Genomic DNA, 20,553 nt, shown 5'->3' on the forward strand with positions numbered 1-20,553 from the left:
ATTGGAGTCTACATCCTCCCAGATGTCCGAGAACGTGTGTGGACGTGGACTAGCAGGAGGAATGGAAAATGGTATCGATGGAGACTTGATTTTTGATGGTTCCATTGATGATTTTTGTTTCTTTTTACCTGGCATCGATGGTATTGGAATAGGCATCGATGGAATCGGTGCTGGAATAGGGCGGCTCGATCCCGATAGATCCAATGGTCCTGGAATTGGCTGATCAGAATCGGAGGTGTCAGCTTCCGAAGAGTCTGCAATCGGCACCGGTGGATCCGGATGCTTAATCAGTGTCTTCGGCCTTGATGGCACCGGTTGAGTCGGCAAGGCACCGAGCAAGGAATCGAGCCGAGACAGTAATGGCTGAAGCATCGATGCCTCTGGAGTCGGTGGAGGTATGGGAACCGGCACTGGTGGATGGAGGTCACAGAGGGCATCGACTACTGCCTGGCGGATGAATTCATACAGTTCCTCCCTGATAGCTGATGAGGACAGAGCAGCTATAGGGGGTGGCAGAGGAGGCAAAACTGGCTGCACCACAGGTCCCTGTGAGGACTCAGTAACCGGCACCGATATCGGTGGGAATTGCCTCAGTTCCAGAATCAATGGCATCGAAGCATCTTTGATCCTGGGCTTTTTAGTGGGTGGGTCGATAGGAACTGAACTCACCCCCGGATCGGAATCGGCACCAGGCGGTTCCTGTCGATGCCGATGATGGTGTTTTTCATGGTGCTCTCTTTTTTCAAATACCGATGCTGACTTTGTCGATGCCTTCGATGGAGTTGGGGATAGCGGGTCTCCACTATCCCCATGCACCCGGCAAGTTTTAAGGATTACCTTTTTTGTAACTCCTGCCGGTGATGACTGTGTCGATGACAATGGAACTAGCTGAATATAGAAAAGGTGTTCCATTTTATCTAGACAGGCTCGTCTACCTTTGGAAGTCATCTCGGCCCACTGGGGACATGATGAAATGTTGTGTCCGGGGCCGAGGCATAGAACACATTCAATATGTGGATCAGTGATGGACATGGTACGGGGGCAATTAGGGCATTTTTTGAAGCCAGTTGCCATTGTGAAAGGCCGGATAGCCGTCGATGGCCTGCGGTCACTGAAAAAATAAAGGAACAGTATTGACCGCAAATATAGATTTTGTCACCTATGGAGGGAAAAATTGATCCTGAGACTGGGAGACCCCAATGAGGGGATTTTTCTGAGAAAAAATATTAGTTTTTCCATGAGGAAAAGTGTGAAAACACACAGAGCTCCTTGACCGCGAGGCTAACTGCAGCGCGGAAAAAAGAAGACTAAAGGGAGTCGCCTGTGGCTCGAGGGATCATGGCATGCTGGGCATGCTCAGTGGGCTCAGTGTGCCAGTCAAAAGTTTCTAGAAACTTTGACAGAAAATTTTCCGTGAGAGGGCTCCATCCAGTGACGTCACCCATATGTGAGGACTATCATCCTGCTTGTCCTGGGATAAAACTTTTGTCAAAGTTTCTAAAAGCTTTGACTAGTACACTGAGCATGCCCAGCATGCCATTATCTGCGCGTCCACGCGAGGTCCCCCTTCAGTCTTGTAACATAGAAAAAATACCAGCGAAAAAATAAAACAAACCAGAAGGAGAAACCAACTCCGTGGGGAGGTGGGTGGGATTCCTGAGGACTAACATCCTGCTGTCCTAGGAGAACACCTGTTACAGGTAAGCAACTGCACTTTCTCCTAGGACAAGTAGAATGGTAGTCCTCACATGTGGGTGAATACCATGCTCCAGACAGTCCCTGTAGCCGGGAAGACCAATAGCAACAGAACAAGGTGCCAATGGACACAATACAACTGTGGCGCTGTAGGTCAGCAGGGGACTGTCTGGTTCCCACAGAAGTATGAAGAGTTAGGTTCAAGCTTGGAATAGGCTGTGCAGGACGGATTGACCAAAGGCACTGTCCTGACACCCATCCTTGTCCAAGTAATAATGAGCCACAAAAGTGTGAAAAGAACTCCAGATTGTGGCCCAGTAAATATGAACAATGGGGACTGCACACAAATGAGCCACCGACGTTACCATAGCCCACACAGAGAGAGCCTTTACTCTGCCGGCTAGCAGAAGGCGATGCAATCCACCAGCCAGTTCGACAAGGTCTGTTTACCCACTGTCACTCCCAGCTTATTGGAATCAAAGGACACAAAGAGCTGGGTGGACTGTCTGTGGCCAGCAGTGCGATCTAGATAGAAAGCCAAGGCCCTTTTACAGTGCAGGGTATGAAGAGCCTGTTCCCCTGAGTGGGAATGAGGCCTCGGAAAGAAGTTGGGTAAAACGATGGACTGACTGAAGTGGAAATTAGTCACAACCTTGGGCAGAAACTTAGGATGCGTACACAAGACCATATGATCGTGGAAGAACCTCGTGTATGGTGAATATGTAACCAAAGCCTGAAGCTCACTGACCCTTCGAGCCGAAGTAATTGCCACCAGGAATATGACTTTCCAGGTGAGGAACCTTAGGTTGCAGGACTGCAGCGGCTCAAAAGGAGGGTGCATGAGCCATGCCAGGACAACAGTGAGGTTCCAGGAGACAACTGGGAGCCGAATAGGGGGCTTCAGCTGGAGAAGGTCGCGCATGAAACGGCCTACTAAAGGTTGCACCGAAACAAGTGTGCCAGTGACACTATGATGGTACGCACTGACAGCACCAAGGGGAACCCTGACTGAGCTAGTTTGAAGCCTGGTCTCGGAGAGATGCCACAAGTAGTCCAACAGCCATGGAAAGGGACATGAGAAAGGATCTAGATCATGTCCCATGCACCAGGTGGAAAAAAGCTGAGGACTTCCTGGTGAAAGGTTTCTGAGAAGTCACAAGAACCTGAGAGACTCGGTCCAAGAGTGCCAAGGGCTGGAGGACTACGCGCTCAACATCCAAGCCGTTAGGGCCAATGCCTGGAGGTTTGGATGGCGCAGGGCACCCTGATTCTGCAAGATGGAATTGGGCGTCATCCCCAGCCGGATGGGTGCCTGCAGCGACAGGTCCTGCAGAAGCGGGAACCACACCTGTTGCGGCCAAGAGGGCGCCACGAGTATCATGGTCCCCCTGTCCTGCTGAAGCTTCAGCAGTGTCCTCAAGAGGAGAGGTAGAGGAAGTATGTGCACAACAGGCCTCTCCCCCAGTGGAGGGAGAAGGCATCGAGGCCGAATGTCTGTCCCCCGACACCAGGGAGCAGAACTTGCTCACCTTGTGGTTGTGTGAGGAGGTGAAGAGGTCCACATTCAGTATACCCTATTGGCAGAAGAGCTCAGTCACTACCTCCGAGTTGAGGGACCTCTTGGATGGCTGGAAGAATAGACTCATGCAGTCCACCAGCACATTGAGGTGAACTGGCAGGTATGTCGCTTGCAGAGACATCCCCTGTGAAAGGGCCCAGGCCCACACTTGCACCGCCTCATGGCAGAGGAGGAATGAACCCATGCCGCCCTGCTTGTTGATATACCAATTTGCTATCTGGTTGTCCGTCCGGATGAGGACTTCCTTGTGTGACAACCGGTCTCTGAACGCCCACAAGGCATAACGGATCACCCGAAGCTCCAGAAAGTTTATTTGACAGCAGGCTTCGCAGTCGGTCCAAAGACCCTGTGTGTGGATACTGTCCACATGGGCTCCCCAGCCCCGAGGAGAGGGATCGGTGGTTAGAATCACCTGAGGTGAAGCAGCCTGGAAGGGGAGTCCCTTCTTCAAGTTGGAGTGGTCTTCCCACCAGGATAGAGACACAGGTAGAGGATCCGTGACTGCTACAGGAGTTTCGAGGTCCTGGGAGGCCTGTCGCCATTGCGACCATAAGATCCAATGAACCCTCTGCTTGCATAGGTGAGCGAGAGGGGTAACATGGATGGAGGCCACCAAGTGACCCAACAGGTGGAGCAGAAGTCAGGCAGACACCTGCCAGCTGTTGTGGACGTAGGTAGCCAGCGAGACGAGGGCAAGCACTGGATCCCTGGGCAAAAATGCTCTCTCCTGTGCTGTCCAGTCTGGCCCCTATGAAGTCCAGCTGAGGAGACGGGCAGAGATGAAACTTGGGGAAGTTGATAACAAACCCCAAAGCCTATAGCGCCTGCACTGGCAAAGCAAGAGCACTCACGGCCCGTGCCTGTGAGGCGCTTTTGATCAACCAGTTGTCGAGGTATGGGAAGACATATCGTTCAATATCTGAGATAGGCCAAGCGGAAGCCAACCTGAAGGGCCGCACTGTGTATTGGTAATGAGTTGTCCCCACCACAAAGTGAAGGTACTTCCTGTGGCCGGGGAAAATGGCTATGTGAGCATATGCCTCCTTGAGATCGAGGGATCAAAGCCAGTCTCCTCCTCTGAGGAGGGGAGAATCAGCATGCCCAGAGAGACCATCTTGAACTTTTCTCTTGCGAGAAACCTGTTCAGGCCCATCCTCGACCTCCCCTGAGGTCGAGGATGGGGCGCAATAGGCCAGTCCTTTTTAGAATGAGGAAATACCTCGAATGGAACCCTCGGACCTGCTGGGAGTGAGGGACCGGCTCTACTGTGTCTGCTGTTAAAAGAGCAGAGAGCTCTGTTTGAAGTATGACCTACTGGGTGGACGAACCCCACAATGGACATAGGGGAGACGTCCCTGGGAGTCTGCTGAAGTTGAGACGGTACCTCTGATGGATTACAGAGAGGACCCATCGGTCCAACGTGATTTCCCAGCAATAGGCAAATCTGAGAAGCCTGTCTCCTACTGGGGGATCCAGCATCATGGGTATAGTCAACTGACTTCCGCTCCCTCGCCGCCAATCAAAAGCCCATGGCTGAGGCACCGGCTAGGGTCTCGGCACTCACTGCTGCCAAGGACGGCCCTTAGGGCTAGTGCGTGATGTACAAGCTCGGGAGACCGAAAGATATTTCCGCTGTTTGTAAAAGGGTTTTCAGGATCCCGGCTGTTGAAGGATGTCATAATGATCCTTCAGTTGCGCCACCGCATCCCGGACCTTACCCCAAAGAGGTTTTCACCTGTGAAGGGGAGGTCGGCTAACCTTTCCTTGACAGCAGATGTTACTTTTTGGATGCATGTCATGGGAGGGTTTGGATACATCCATGAATTTTCAAAGCAGATTTATGCAGTGGCGGTTCATTCAAAAGGCAAGGGTCCTAGACTTCAGTAAAACTAGCTTTGTTAAAATGGTGGGAGTACATCAAGGAGACATTAACTAATGGGAAAAGCTAGGGGGAAGTAAAAAGAGCAGTGGGCAAAACTGGGTGAGAGACTGATGGGAATGACTGGGGGAGATGGAGAAATTTGTCAACTGGTGGGGATAAGGATTGAGAGCGCTCTCTGCTGCAGATGCTTACTTTGGGAGGGGGGAGGGAGGGGTCTTCAGGAGACTCCACCTGTCTCTTCGAAACGTGAGACTCTTCGGTACTGGGCATTCTGGATTCTTGGCTCTTGGCACTTGAAAAGTTGGTCACTTCTGCTGGCTCAAGAAATAACAACTAAGTAGAGCAGTGTTCTCACTTAAGATTCACAAAGGTGGGAGAAGTTCATTAGAAATTATCAAAAACTTATCTCCTAAAGAATAACATTTTTAAAAATCATAACTAAAAAGAGATCTTTCTGCTAAGCAATTATTCTTAAACTGTTTGCTGTTTCTCCTGGATATATTTCTGACTTTCTCGGCAATATAATTTTTAAAATTTACAATATCTTATAGGAATACATTACAAATAATAATCAAGAACTACAGTAGATGTAAAATAGATATAAAAATGAAAAACAAAAATAATAAAACAAAGCTCAAAAACTCATTAAATAAGGGAAAAAGAGCAGGATGAAAGCTGGCAGAAAGTACAGGAGGAAAGCAGACGTACAAGAGCTTGTATGTAGACTATTATTTTTATTAGCCTCCAAGACAATTTTGTCTCCGTCTGTGAAATGAGGATCAGAAGATGACAAATTCTAGAACTCTCCACCACAAGGACAGGTCATTGAAACTCTGACTCTTTCTTAGTACCAATCACACAAAAATACCCACATACACACAGTGTACTCCAATACACCACAAATGTAAACAAATGACAAAGGAATAAATGTATTGGTCTGATTTCAATAGATAGCACTCTATCGCCAAGATACTAATGTAGACCCTCTATTCACGAGTAAGACATTTCAAATAACTTCTCGTTTACCATAGGGGTCTGATTTGCTTTAATAAATCCTGCAAATATTTTGCTAAATTTTTCTAATTTTCTTTAAAAGAAACCGTACGAAAATTATAGGGGAAAACTCCCAATTAGAACCGCACTTGATCATCATTTTTGGATAAGTATTCCTTCTTAATCATGCGGTTCTAATTGGGAGTTTTCCCCTATAATTTTCGTATGGTTTCTTTTAAAGAAAATTAGAAAAATTTAGCAAAATATTTGCAGGATTTATTAAAGCAAATCAGACCCCTATGGTAAACGAGAAGTTATTTGAAATGTCTTTCTTAGTACCAACACACTGTGACATTCAAACTACTGGTTTCACATCGAGCTCTGGACATGGAATCTGTGCTACCCCCCCCCCCCCCCCTAAAAAAAAAAGACACACCTCAAAAGGTAGAAGCACATCAGCACAGATCACAATTTTGTGTCCTCACCTGGGCTAACCGTACAAACAAATCCCTCCAGATGTTTCCAAGATACATGGTACTTACTACAAAAGCAAGACTATTCTGAGTTGTGCCATTTACACTGACATCTACCTAGATACATCAAACATGTTGCCTAATGAAAAATCCTGTACGACAATTAAATGAGGTTTGAGGAAAATGATTTCTTTCAATATTTGCCTGAATGTGACAGGGCTTGTTAATCTGCTTAACTAAAGCTTTGGCATTTATGACATGGAATCCTTCAGTACTTCAGAAAGCCCCTTCATAACAAGATGCTTGAACGTGACCTCTGTTACAGCCAACAAATGGAAAATATTAAGGAAACCATGTAAGCTGGGCTTTGCTCGGTACTTTAAAGGTGAGCATGATAAATTTCTAAAGCACCAAAGGCTCAACTGGATAACAACCCCTCACCCCCAGAAAAAAAGCTACTTCTGTTATAGCAGAGGTGACCTATTCCATTCCTCAAGAGCCACAAACAGTCCTGGTTTTCAGAATATCCATGAGGAATGTGCATGAGATATATTTGCATTCAATGGATACAGTGCATGCAAATCTATCTCATGCATATTCATTGTGGCTATCTTGAAAACCATTCCTGCTCGTGGCTATTGAGGATCACAGTAGGCCAACCCTGTGCTCTAGCATCAGCTCATGTCATGGAGGTACAGCTGGACCATTCCACTGCACTATGTGGGGAAATCATTCTACATGGCACTTTCAAAAAAAAAAAAATTGTTTAAAATTATTATAAAGTACCAAAAAATATAAAATTCAAGGGTATTTTGTAGTCAAATAATACGCGTTGCTCTAGTATTCCCTACTGTTTATGACCATCACTGATCAATCTGTATATTTCACAGTCAACCTTACATGTTATAACAGTGTAAAATGGTATGGTACAAGCTGAAAGGAAAAAAAGAGACAGCTGTTCCAGGGTAGCAACAGCAGCAGTCAGGGACATTTGGGGTGGCAGTTTAAGTAGATGGCTGGCAGGGCGCAGTGGGATGAGGGGTTGAGACTGCTAAGGATAGAGGGGGCTGAGAGAAAGGTTGACTGGTGAGGACAAGAGAGGGAGGGTTTGAGAGAAACAGACTGGAAACAGGACGGTGAGACTGAAAGCGAAGGAGACTACTGGGGACAGGGTGGCGGACTGAGACTGCTGAGGAGGATTGAGAGCGTGCTGGAGACAGAGCAGGGGGATGAGGGAGACTGAAGACAGGATGGGATGGGGGTATCAGAGAGGCAAAGAGAGACAGAGAGACTGGGTAAAGATGTCAGTGGGGGGGCGGGGAGATTAAGGAATGCTTGTGGTGGCTCCAGGGTCATGAAGGCAGGTGAAGCAAAGAGGCAATCCACTCAGGCACAGCACTCGGGGGTGCCAGCATGGAGCTGATACCACGCCTGTTAGGGAAGGCCGCTCACCACGTGTTCCTGCCAGCTCCTTGCCACATCTTTAAAATTTACATCAAGAAGATAAAAATTTTACACAGTGATTCCATCTATCTATAAACACTGAAACAGATCCATTTGTTGATTTATTCAGTTGTCAGCCAGTTTCAATGCAATTATTAAATAAAAATATTAGCAAGATCTTTGCTACAAATTTTTCATGCAGTGACAATCTAACTCTCCATAAGTTATGTCCCTCTTAAACAGAGAACGATAAAGATAGATTCTCTTCATTCTCAAGTGACAGGAAGACCAGAATCAATAATGCACATACATCTTAAAACATTCGTTTCTTCTAAGGGCCAGCCCTCAGATCTTATCCTCCCATCTGTGGAGGGTTTTTTTTGAGCTTGGGCATATCAGAGAGAGAAAGCGCTCAGGCCCAGGGATGCTTTAGCCATTTATGAGGCCCTAGCAAACTTTTATGGATGGGCTTGCATTTACTGATTTGGAGTAATTTTCAAAACCACCTGCACGCATAAAAGCTGCATTTAGGCACGTATAGGGCTGCTATAAAATCAGCCGGGGCTCTGTTTGAGTTAAAGTATGCGCATAACCCATGCAGAGCTTAAATGTCTGATTTTCATATGCAACCCCTGTGATGGTTAAATCCGGGTAACACTTTCAGCCGTTTTCATTACTGGCAGACAGGCAGTAATGACCCTAGCAAGTGACCCCAGCGCGACCCCCTAATTTCCATATTGCACGCCCTTGCGGGAGCCATGCGTGCATTAAAAAAAGCTTTCAGCGCACATAACTGCATCGGCCCCTATATGCCAGCAGGCCCTGCATTTCGACAGGGAGATTCTGAGGGGTGTTTCCCTTTGAAATGTGCTTGAAAGCCCAAGGGTATGAAGCATCCATGGACCTAACACACCTCTCCCGGCAGCTTGACTATCGTCCCTCTGGTCTGCCCAAACACCTGCGGTACCTGAATGTAATCTGCTTGAAAGGGTCACGAATGGCGGAATATCCATTTTAAAAAAATGATTATTAAAAAAAAAAATATTCCTGGCACAATATACCACAGACCTCAGAAGGATCCAGTGTGCTTATTGCTGGCTTTCTTGAGTTCTGTTACTGTTCTCTGGCAAACTGTTTCATGGAAAATGATTCTGTCCTGATATTTCACAACCTGGACTTTTCATTAGACTGAAATGAAGGTGTCTGTGCAGTAGCCAACTCTGAATGATATTAAGTCACAAAATCATTTCTCAGCCAAATGAAGGATTACATAAAGGTATGATTACAGAGACAATGTCAAGAACAGGAAAATCCCCGCAAAAGAAGAAACACACATTTTTAAAGGTGTTATTGTGATCCTGTACTCAATAAATGCATCTTTCCAGTTCTTGGAAATGAAGCAGAACATTTTTTCAGCTACCTGCAGAAGGCATACTCAAGATAATGGCTTTAAAACCCATGTTTAGCAGTTTTTAATGTTATTTAAAAAGTCCCAAGGAATACCTGCCTGCCTACAATGCAATTCTCGTCTCATCTATGGTTGTCCTTGGAGATATCAGTATGGGCAAAGAACCGAGCAGCAGGGGCTGATCTGTGGAGATGACATTCTGTGTATGATTTCCCCCCCCCCCCAACGGTAAGCATTGGCTTCAGTGAAATAAGGTGTCAGTATGTGCTGAATTATGCACACTATATATAGTATAAAGCGCCTCCAGCCTCCTACAGAGTCCAGCCATGAGAATTCTGGTAAAAGCCAAAGCAACAGACCACATAAACCCAATACTACATTAATTGCACTGGGCTCCCAGAAGAAAGCAGAATAAAATTGAAAGCTCTCTGCTTTGTCTTCAAATGCATAAACGAACAGGACCCAGAGTACCTAGCTCAACTTTCTCTCTTATACCCTCAAAAGCGAAGGCCGATCCTCCCAGCTGACCCTTTCTTCTTCCCCTCCTCTGGCCTCTGCCACATGGTCCTGAACTAGACTCCAAGCTTTCAGCTGCTCTATACCAAATATTTGGAACCAAAATACCATTTAATTTGCTCCTTGAGCCCTGCTACCTCACTTTCAGGCAAAGCATAGGTCTTCGCCCAGACCTTCCCAACAGAAACCTACAGTCCACCACCCTAATCACCTGAACTCTTGACTACGTCTTGAAGGTCCATAAATTATACACCATTGGATTCTTACTGCTATTGGATAGCAATTCAAATGATACTGTGTTTTTAAATTTGTTGTAATCAACTATGAGTTTATTCTTGGTAAAAACAGAATCCCAAATGTCTATAAATAGATAAGAAATAAAATGTCCTTTTCAGAAATAGTTTGGAATGTAAGTCTTTTGCCATACACAACATGTCACACTATGGATCCTCTAAAACTTTGGGAGAAGTCTAAGGCACGTGACCCCCCAAAACCTTTGTTTAGTTTATTTGGGGAAGGCGTGAGGTTTGGATTACTTTAAGGCTTATTTTGGTTCAGTTTGTCAAACTGAAATAAACATTAAAAGAAACAAAAAAACAAAAACACCATGGTCTACCCAGGACCCTCCAACTACCCTTTTCAATGGGTGCCCTGGATCGTAGGAGGGGCAGCATATATACCCACTCACTGCCTGCCCCACTGGCAGCACTGGAAAATGGCACCAGCTGGCCCAGAAACTGGCACCATAATGAGTCAAAATGGCCCTGACAGGGCTGGTTGGCTGGCATCATTTTTAAAGAGATGCTAGAAGGGATGGAGGAAAGTGTGTATCCCTCCTATTCCTTTTATGACCCCCCCCATGGAACCTTTGTGGGAGGGGGGTTGGAGGGGTTTAGAGAGGTCCCGGGCCTGGCAGAGAGGCCGTAGAGCAGAGCTTCTCAAACCTGTCCTGGGGACCCCACAGCCATAAATTTGCATACTACGGAGATTTAATATATGCCCTAGAAAGCCCCAGAACGGCAAGTGTATTTTTTTTTTGAGGGGGGGGGGCATGGTTCTCACAAAACAAAAGGAAAATAAACAATTTCAAAGGTTTTTCTTTTTTCTGTTTGAAAACAAATCGAAACAAAATAGGATATGGCACTGATATTTTCTATTTCGTTTCAAACAAAGGCACATCCTTAAAACAAATTCCTAACATGATTTGACTGACAGTAAATACAATTAAAGAAAATCAGCTCTTCTGGCTCATTAATAAAATTATACCTCATCATACTTGCACCAGTCACAACTCAAAATCTCTGCTTGATGGGCTGGAATCACTATTTTGGATCCGGCTGTCTTCACATCCCAAACTCTTAAAGTTTGATCACCTAAAATAAAGATATCACCATATTCAAATCCTTATAACTTTTAACTGAGCATCCAATTGCTAGAAATTTCCCCTTCATTCGGTGTCTTGCATTAATTCAAAATAAAAATTAGGATTTAAGTAGCAGTCTTCATCAAAATAGGATTCAATTAACAATGATAAATATAATACTTCAGGAGCATACACGTGTGTTGACATCAAAACATCTACGCTTCTATGCAGAATACATTTAGTGTTTTAAACCTATCTGGATCTAGCTCTAGTTTTCCCAGGTCAAGGTTCAAGATAATCCCCATCTAAAAAAAAAAAAAACAACAAAAAAACCAGGAAATGCTTTGGACCAACTGCAAAGCAAACCAACCACCAAACTATTTCTATGCGACAGCGTACAGTAACAAGTGAATCAATATGAGCAGCCCCGCTGAAGACGACAGGGCTCTGCTACTAGCTCAGTTAAAATAGTTGTTCCTTTAATACAAGTAGGGTCCCTGGGTCAGAAGACTGCAGGCTCAAATCCCGAGACCCCCAGTTCAAAAGATAAGCTGTGAAGTACACGGCAGAGTGCAGAACCTTCACAGTATCGCAAATGGCACACCATGAATTCTTCTGTACTCCACACTGTCTCTTCATGCAGGACTGTGTTTGTGCAACACATGATTCTGGTTTGTTTTACCATTCATACATCCAGTAATAATCATCTTCATCTATAAACTGAGATATAACATAATACAAACTAGAAAGACCATAGAGTAAGCTAGTTTATAGGCTGCAAGACACAGCTGCATGCTGGTTTGTTTTGAAGTTGTTCCGAAGATGCTCCTGCTTTGTGTTAGTCTGTATCTGTAAATACGCCCTTCGTAATCTAAACCTTACACAAAACAAAATCAATCCTGAAATCCTCCAAGGCTCTACCAAGTCACCCAGGCCTCACTTTACCCCTATCGTTTTGAACCACCTTTTGACAAATATCAGATATTCTGTGTTTGCTGAATATCAAGTGTCCCAAAAGGATTTATTTGGGAAGATGAACGTCTGTTTAGTAGGGATGTGCATTGTTTTGTTTTGTTTTTTGACGGATGAAAATGTCGTACGATTTTTCTAATCCGTCATGTATCGGGGGTCCCCAAAAATGATAGGAAAACCCCACAACATTTTCGTGTGGTTTTCTTATCATTTTGGGGGGGGGGGGAAGAAAGGGCACACAGAAAGAAACCCCCCAAACCCACCCCGACCCTTTAGATCTAATTATTTACAATCCCCCCCCCAAAACTTTCTTAAAGTACCTGGTGGTCCAGCGGGGGTCCCGGGAGCGATCTCCCTCTCTTGGGCCGTTGGCTGCCACTAATCAAAATGATGCCGATGGCCCTTAGCCCCTGTCACATGGTAAGGGCAATCAGTGCCATTGGCTGGCCCCTGTCACATGGTAGGAGCAATGAACGGTCGGGGTGGGGTTTTTTTTTTCGGCTCAGGACAGCCGAAAAACAAAACCGTCTGGATCGCGGGAAACAGAATTTCCTGCGGGTCCACGATACCGGAACCAATTCCGGCACCTGATTCACATCCCTACTGTTTAGCACAGCTGTAAAACAGAAATTCAGGACATGCAGGAGGCAGAGTTACTATAAATGTTCTGTTAATACACCCTCTTATCTGCATCCCCCCCCCTGAACAGATCCGCCTAGCATTAATCACCATTTAGCGCAGTATTTTTTCACCATTTGGAGGCTTGTGCCCTTAATATTTGCACGCCTGCTCAGGGCAGGAGTAACTTTTTTGGGAGGAAAAACATGAACTTTATTTTCTTTCCATACCATGGAAGATCATGTGAGCTAGCTCTTGCTGCCTTCTTTCATTTTACTCTTTCATGTTCCCGGGACACATTTAAAGAGCCAGTACTGCCTTCTCCTCCAGAGGCCACCGCACTTGTCTTGCGAAAAGTGGCTTGGCAGATGTTTCCTTCTATGTATGCATACCAAAACTCAGTAACCACACATTACACTCCCTATTCTACAAACCTCATTCTCACTTGCTCTCTCATACATACCTTTATACATAGGGACCTTCGTTTTTTGTTTTTTTTTCCCTGGGAAATTCAATTTTCTTTAACAAAATTATATCGGTGGAAAAATTACTTTTCCACTGATTTTTCATTTTTCCACTTTTTTTTGTTTTTGTAACATTGAAATTCCCAGAAGAAAACAAAACTGAAAACGAAGGTCCCTAACTATGCGCATGTACCCATACACCTGCACTCAAGAGTAGCTTAATGTTTAGAGCAGTGGGATGAGAACCGGAGAAACCATATTTTTCAAGATGCCCACCAAATAGGAGATTAAATGTTTTTTTTTAATTATATGCTGGGGGGGGGGGAGGTGAGGGGCAGGGATTGATATGATAGTTTCTTCTTGCACGAATCACTGTTACCTTTGAGATTAAATAAAGTTCTTTTAAATAAAAAAAAGATAGAAAATGGAGAATGGAGATAAAGGCCTGAGGCAACAATGGATTGGCAGCTTATCTCTTTTACAAAAGCATTGTACAGTATTTGATTCATATGGAAATTAATTTCATAAACCTAGATTGAAAGAAAGCTTTTTTTAAGCATGAGAGACACTATATTTCTCCCTCTTCCTAATCCCTTTCCCAACATGGACATTAAATACAAAGCAATTAAAAAAAAACAGTTCTACAGCTGCAAGACAAGAATCAGTTAATGCAATCAATGCCAGACTTTGCTCTGAGGTAAAGCATTCACAATTTGGAAAGGCCAGGTATTGCATTTAAAAGATTAATGATCAATGATGTTGCTGAAGGCAGAGGGAGGAAGCACAAGGCAACATTGTGCAGCTACAAATTGTTTGTAAGAAAGTACTGTCAGTTTTATTTTTCAAGCAGAATAATGACATTCTACCTGTATGCCAAAAAACCTGCCTGCTCTTAGCATTTCCTATACAGAAATGACAAGAGTTCAACAAATTAATAGTAGGAGACAGAAGTTTTATGTAAACTGCATTTCTCAATAATTCACAGGTAGTCTTCTCAAGTGAAAACTGTGTGGACCATGTAGCGGTTACTGCTGAAAAGTGGAAGACACCTAAAACATGACAACATTTACTGTTTGGTTCCAGCAGCCGATAATGAATCCCCTCCCTCTTATCGGGAGTTTGCATGGTACATTTCCCAGCCATGCTCATTAACAGGAAGGAGCACCACCAGCACAATGGTCTCAGAGGACTTGGCCCTCTGATCAGCATTTCCCAGTGTTACCAATATCGATGGGGTGGTGATAATTTTAAGACCTTTGCTGACTTGGTGGAGGAATTTGCTTTTCCTAGGCATACTGCCATGATATCTTTCTTCAAATGCTCAGGGATATATATTAAGGGAGAGGGGTGACTTGAGGTTAACAAGATCCAGAAATGGGTTGGAAAAGATTCTTACTAAACAAATATCATAAATAAAATAAATATCAATTTCTTGGATTTATCTTGGAAATCAGGATCAAATAGCTGCAACAAGTGCTAGTCCTATTAGTAGCTGGAATGCTGATCTGTCTTTGGAATTGGCATATTATTTGGTGCATCATTCAGAAGCTTTCCATCTATAATAAGAATAGACAGCTAAAGTTTAAACTTCTTCAAAGAACAGATACATTTCCTTTGTATTCTAAATTTTTCCAATTTCTTGTGTTGGAGGGATTGTGGGGCAACGGCTAATAATTTACAAATGTGGTGGGCTTCTTCGGTGACCACAATTTTTGAACTGATGGGCACAAGGATAGTGAGTTGATTGTAGGCTACTATTTAGACTTATCTGCTCAGCTGTGCCTTCGGGGCAGGTGCGGTGGGAGGGGGGGGGGGGGTAGACATGTTCCTGACAAGAAAATAAAGATGTATTTCTCATTTTCTTCACATGGCAAGAACTGCTGTGGCTTTTTACTGGAAGCAAGTATCCCAGATGGCCACTAGAAGAGGGCAAGCGCTGAAATAGCTTCGATGGAAAGGATCACATATGCTTTCAAGAACAGACTGGAAGGATATGAGCAGGTTTGGGGGGGATTTATTGGATTTGGCAAAGAATAAAGCACCCCTGCTCACCATTCCGACACCCAGTGCACACAAACTACACTACGGAAAATACTTCAAATGAGAAATGTAAAAAAGAGAGAATGAAGTGGACATGTCCTTGGTATTTGATTGGTACTTAGTTTCAGAGCCACTGGCTTACACAGAAGGTTTATTAGTCAGAGGACTGTGATGCAGCATTTAATTTGCAAGATCATATCAAGGAGAACTGACCGACTTTACAATTTCTGCTCCTGTAACACTTCTGCTGGGTGGTCCAAAACACCTTTGCTTTTCAGCTAAACAACAGAATTTCTCTCGCGTACTAGCGCCTTTACTCCAACTGAAAGATTTACCATTAACATTTGTTAAGCAAGCAGGAGGGGACAATGAGGGAGGCGGAGATTTTGACTGATGAAATGGCCGTGAGGGGTAAATCCAGAGAGGTAGACTTTAAAAAGAGTTGCTCGTGCAAAAATGCCCACATACACGCGCATGTGAGCCATGGGCAAGCAACGTGGATTTTAAAAAGCCGCAAAATGCACAGGTGCCCATGCGCGTGTGAGGACTAAGGGGGCAGATAAGGGGCGTGGCGTGGGAGTTCCAGGACAGGGTCAAGACTCACATGTGTACCTCCGTATTTCAAAACCGAAAACCGTAGCGGGCGTAGGCTAGATACCTGCGTAACTGTACTGCTGCTCCTGATGAAGAGCATGTCTGTAGATCTCGAGTTTTATGGCTTAATAGAACAGGTTGAGGGGTTCGGGTCGACCGGGCAGCTGCATGACATAGAGCCAGAGGGGAGTCCGAAAGGCCTCTGTATTAACTAGACAAACTGGTGGACTAATTAGAAAACCGGGAATGTGCCTCGTGCAAACATCTTTTAAAATCCACCGACATATGCACATAAAAGCTGAGAAAATCCTATGGCGTATGCTAGCTGTGCTTGAGTAACCTCTTAAAATTAGGAGCATACTTACATGCGGCTGGCGTACTTTACAACATACAAGCGCAAGTGAACGCACAATTAAAAATTCCAGCATATCTTCGCTTGTGCGCTGATATGTGCAAGTATGGGCACAAGCGTGCTCCTTTTTTAATTACCGTTAAAGGTTTTAGGGAACCAGTAAAGCGGCACATGGAAAAGCGGGGGAAGGACTCAGTAAATGTATTGAGCAGTGAGTTGTAATATGTGATCGGAGCTCTCGGGGGATGTTGCAGGAGGCGGATGGGGGAAGGGGGAAGGGGAAAGCTGGGGTGGGGAGGGGTAGGGTTGTTTTAGGAGAAAAGCTGGATTAAGTGTATTCCAGGTTGAGATTTGTTTTTTTGGTATTGAATTGTTTATATTCAATTTCCTGTTCCAGTAATAGCTTAATGTATGTTGGAAATTAATACAATTTTAAGTTTCAAAAATAAATTCTAAATATTTTGACCGACAAGACATGCACCTTATGCGCTCACTATTTTAACCAAAGCAAAAAAAAAAAAAGCTATGACAACTGTTAGAAAGATCTCCATATACCTCAATATAAACCGATGGATGCAAAATATGCATTTCCATAGGGTCAGCTGCCCATATAGACATTCCCTGTACAAGATTCCAATTCCAGAGGAATGTCGTCTTTACAGTGGGCATGAGGAAGAAAACAGCGGTGCCACATCACTTCTCTGTTTTACCGTTTGTGTATCTTGTCTGTCTTGACAAGATTTTGTAAGCTCGAAGGAGCAGGGGTTGCCTCCTGTGTCTCTGTACAATGCCATGTACACCTGGTATGCAATGTACAAATGAATAATAATAATAATAATGGGATCTGCTCATGCTTCTTTGTATAGACAGCCAGTGTAGTAATAAATTACAAAGAGCTAATTTAGTTTTGAGATATTCTCTTCATCCTCTGAGAGAAAGGTGAGACAAGCTACTATAAAGTGCTACTTAAGCAGAGGTGTGTCAGCGAGGATAAAAGCTGGGTATGTGGTAAAATAAATGGAAGACAAGAGGTCTAGAGAGCTAAAAATTAACTTGAAAAGCAGACAGGGAAGCGGGTAAATTTATCTGGTTAACTTTATCTGAATATTCAGTAGCACTTATCAAGCTAAAGGTACGGTAGATTTAGGGCAGGCATTTGGGTGTGGGACAGAGTCATCCATACAAAGTGAGCTGGGTAGCACTAAATATTTCACTACCTGGTTAAATCGGAAAGTCCCCTTTCTTATCCAGCTCAATTTGTGTGGGCAGGCCCTAGCTTCCAGAGGTCCCACACCCCTTGCAACAGAAGAGGACCGGAAGGCTTATCTGTATCCCTTACCTGGGAGTCCCTGGGAAAGGACTCCAGGCTTCTGGCTCCACAGCCCCAGCTTCCAGAGGCACCACACCCCTTGCAGAAGAAGAGGACCAGAAGGCTCATTTGCATACTTTACCAGGCTCAAGTGGGACCAGGGGTAGTAGATGACAAAAATCTCATAACTTCTGCACCCAGATTATTTTACACATTGATTACGTGGCACCTGCCTGTGATGTGCTCTTGACGAGCCAATCCTCCAGATAGGGAAATATATGTACCTTCGGGATAAGAACATAAGAAATTGCCATGCTGGGACAGACCAAGGGTCCATCGAGCCCAGCATCCTGTTTCCAACAGAGGCCAAACCAGGGCACAAGAACCTGGCAAGTACCCAAACACTAAGAAGATCCCATGCTACTGATGCAATTAATAGCAGTGGCTATTCCCTAAGTAAACTTGATTAATAGCCATTAATGGACTTCTCCTCCAAGAACTTATCCAAACCTTTTTTGAACCCAGCTATACTAACTGGGTATGTAGATACATCACCAGGGCAATGCATTTGGTGAAGATGTGGAGTTGACACTAGGTGCAAGGCTTTGCCGAATGTGGTGACTATCCCACAGCTGGAGCATCCTTACCTCCCAGGATGCCCATGCCACCAAAGCTGATGCCAAACACACGCAGCTGCCTCGATTTGCCTCAGGCACACATGCATATCACCTCCTGTTAAAGGGCCCATGGCAGGAATAGGCTCCGTGGCGCACCCTGACGATACTACCAAACCAGGTATTTAAACACCAGCAAAATAGCAGTCAGACATCTCAGCAACAGGACATCCTACATTCAAGTTGGTGTTCATTCCTTCATCCAGATCCTGCATTGCCTTGCTCCAGTTCCACCTTGTCTTGCTCCAGTTCCACCTTGTCTTGCTCCTTTCCCTGCCTCTCCATCCTTGCATTCCAGTTCCTTGCCTCCTGCTTCTTCCTGGTCTCCTAACTGATCTCTTGTTGCTGACTTATAATGCCTGCCTTGACACCGATCTTGCCTAACTGCCACCTGCCTTTACCCTCTGCCTGGATAGCAACCTTGCCTGACCACCACTTGCGTTGACCCTCAGTCTGGCCTCCTTGCTGTGGATACTCTAAGTCCTGCTGGCCTCCAAACCCAAAGGCTCAACCTGCAGGAAAAGAGGTTGGTATAGGCAAAGTCTCTTTCTTCGTCCCAGCCAGTGGTTTTTCTGCCTACTGCTAACGTGGACCCAGTCTGTGCCTCTAAAGTTGGATAGTAACAACTCCACCGCAGCCCAGGGACTCACACTCGCAATGCATGTCACTGAAGGAGACGATTCCCACAATGAATCTGAGATATTTCCTGTGATAGACTATTCTCTTTTTTTGCAAAAAAGGAATTAAGGTAACCAGGGAAACCATCCTGAATTTTTCTTTTTTCAGAAACTTGTTCAAGGCCCTTAGGTCAAGGATGGGACAGAGTCCCCCTGTTTTTTGGAATCAGGAAGTACTTGGAGTAGAATCCCTGCCCTCTTTCCCCTGGTGGAATCAGTTCAACCACGTCTAAGAGAGAGGTGAGCTCCTTCTGAAGTAATTCCTGATGTGGAGAGTGACCCCAATTGGGGTCCAGGGATCAATTTGGAGTAAGACCCGTTAGATGTAATATGTACTCTTTTAGTATAATGCTGAGAACCCACATGTCCAAAGTTACAGTAGGCCAACAGTTTATATAAAACCTCAGCTTGCATCTGACAGGAAAATCTTCCAACACAAGTACAGAGATGCAGGCCATGCTCTTTGGGATCCAATCAAAACCTCATCCCAGGTTTTGACTAGGGTGCCAGCTGAGGCTTAAGGGCCCTATGCTACATTGGACAGGAATGAGGGTCCTATGGGACCAAGGGGGCAGAGAATAATGCCACCTTGGCTGGAAAAAGTGTCTCCTCTGACCTATACTTGGATAATTCCTGGCAGAGGAGGGCATATCTAGCATAGCTATAGAGAGCTGCTGGAGCGTGGCATAGTGTTTACATATCTGTGCCCCTGCATCATTTACCCTATTTTTGAAGAGATTCTCGCTAGTAAAAGCACATCAGCAATTCTTTTTTGGATCTCAGGTCTGAGGCCCTCGGTGAAGCAAATCTGCAGATGCCAATCCCCATGACACGTCATCTCAAAAACATCAAAGGTCGATTGGACTATGTGTTTTCCACAATTCATTTCCTCTTCCACCAGTGACTGAAGGTCATCACGCTGTTTCTGAGGAAACTGCTCGACCACCTCTTGCATCTGCTTCAGTAGGTTCTGCTTATATTGGCCCACGAAGAGCTGGCAGGAAACAATGCAAATGTTGAGCATAGACCCCTGGAACTCAAGAGTATCCAAAGTTTTAAAGTTCATCCCTGGAAGCACCAGAGAATGAGTCTTCCATCTCTTAGATCTTTTGAAAGTGGATTTGACTACCACAGATTGAAAGGGTAGTTGCCTCTTTTCGAATCCAGGAGTCTTTTAGGCAAGATAAATTGCTTCTGCCTTTTTGCTGATAGGAGTCACAAAGAGGGGTTTCGCCAACATCCTCAGCTGTACCTCCTGAAGGATCTTGTATACCGGGACTGCCACAATCTCCTCAGGAGGCTCCACAAACTGGAGGATGTCAGCATCTTGTTGCTGGTTTCATCCTGCTTTAGCAAAGGAAAAGGAATGGCCTCAACCATTTTCTGCACAAAGTTGGTGAGGGAGAGGTCCTCTGGTGGGAACTTCCTTCTTTTCTGGAGGAGAGGGGTTAGAAGGGAGACCTGTTGATTCCTCTTCTTCAAAGAGGAAATTAAATCTATA

At 44.8% G+C, this 20,553-nt stretch overlaps 1 protein-coding gene across 3 annotated transcripts in view; it reads right to left on the bottom strand.

The window, feature by feature from the left end:
* Positions 1-20,553, bottom strand: part of PEX7 (peroxisomal biogenesis factor 7) — a 255,387-nt gene that overhangs the window by 115,933 nt on the left and 118,901 nt on the right. For all 3 annotated transcript variants that reach the window (XR_003855754.1, XR_003855753.1, XM_029596492.1), the window contains exon 6: positions 11,256-11,362. Coding sequence is in view for 1 of the 3 variants with exons in the window: in XM_029596492.1 (XP_029452352.1) it covers positions 11,256-11,362 (107 nt within the window). In the remaining 2 variants the exon portion in view is untranslated. The remainder of the gene's footprint in view (positions 1-11,255; positions 11,363-20,553) is intronic.

This window comes from Rhinatrema bivittatum, chromosome 3 (assembly GCF_901001135.1).
Source record: "Rhinatrema bivittatum chromosome 3, aRhiBiv1.1, whole genome shotgun sequence".
NCBI classification, from domain to species: domain Eukaryota; kingdom Metazoa; phylum Chordata; class Amphibia; order Gymnophiona; family Rhinatrematidae; genus Rhinatrema; species Rhinatrema bivittatum.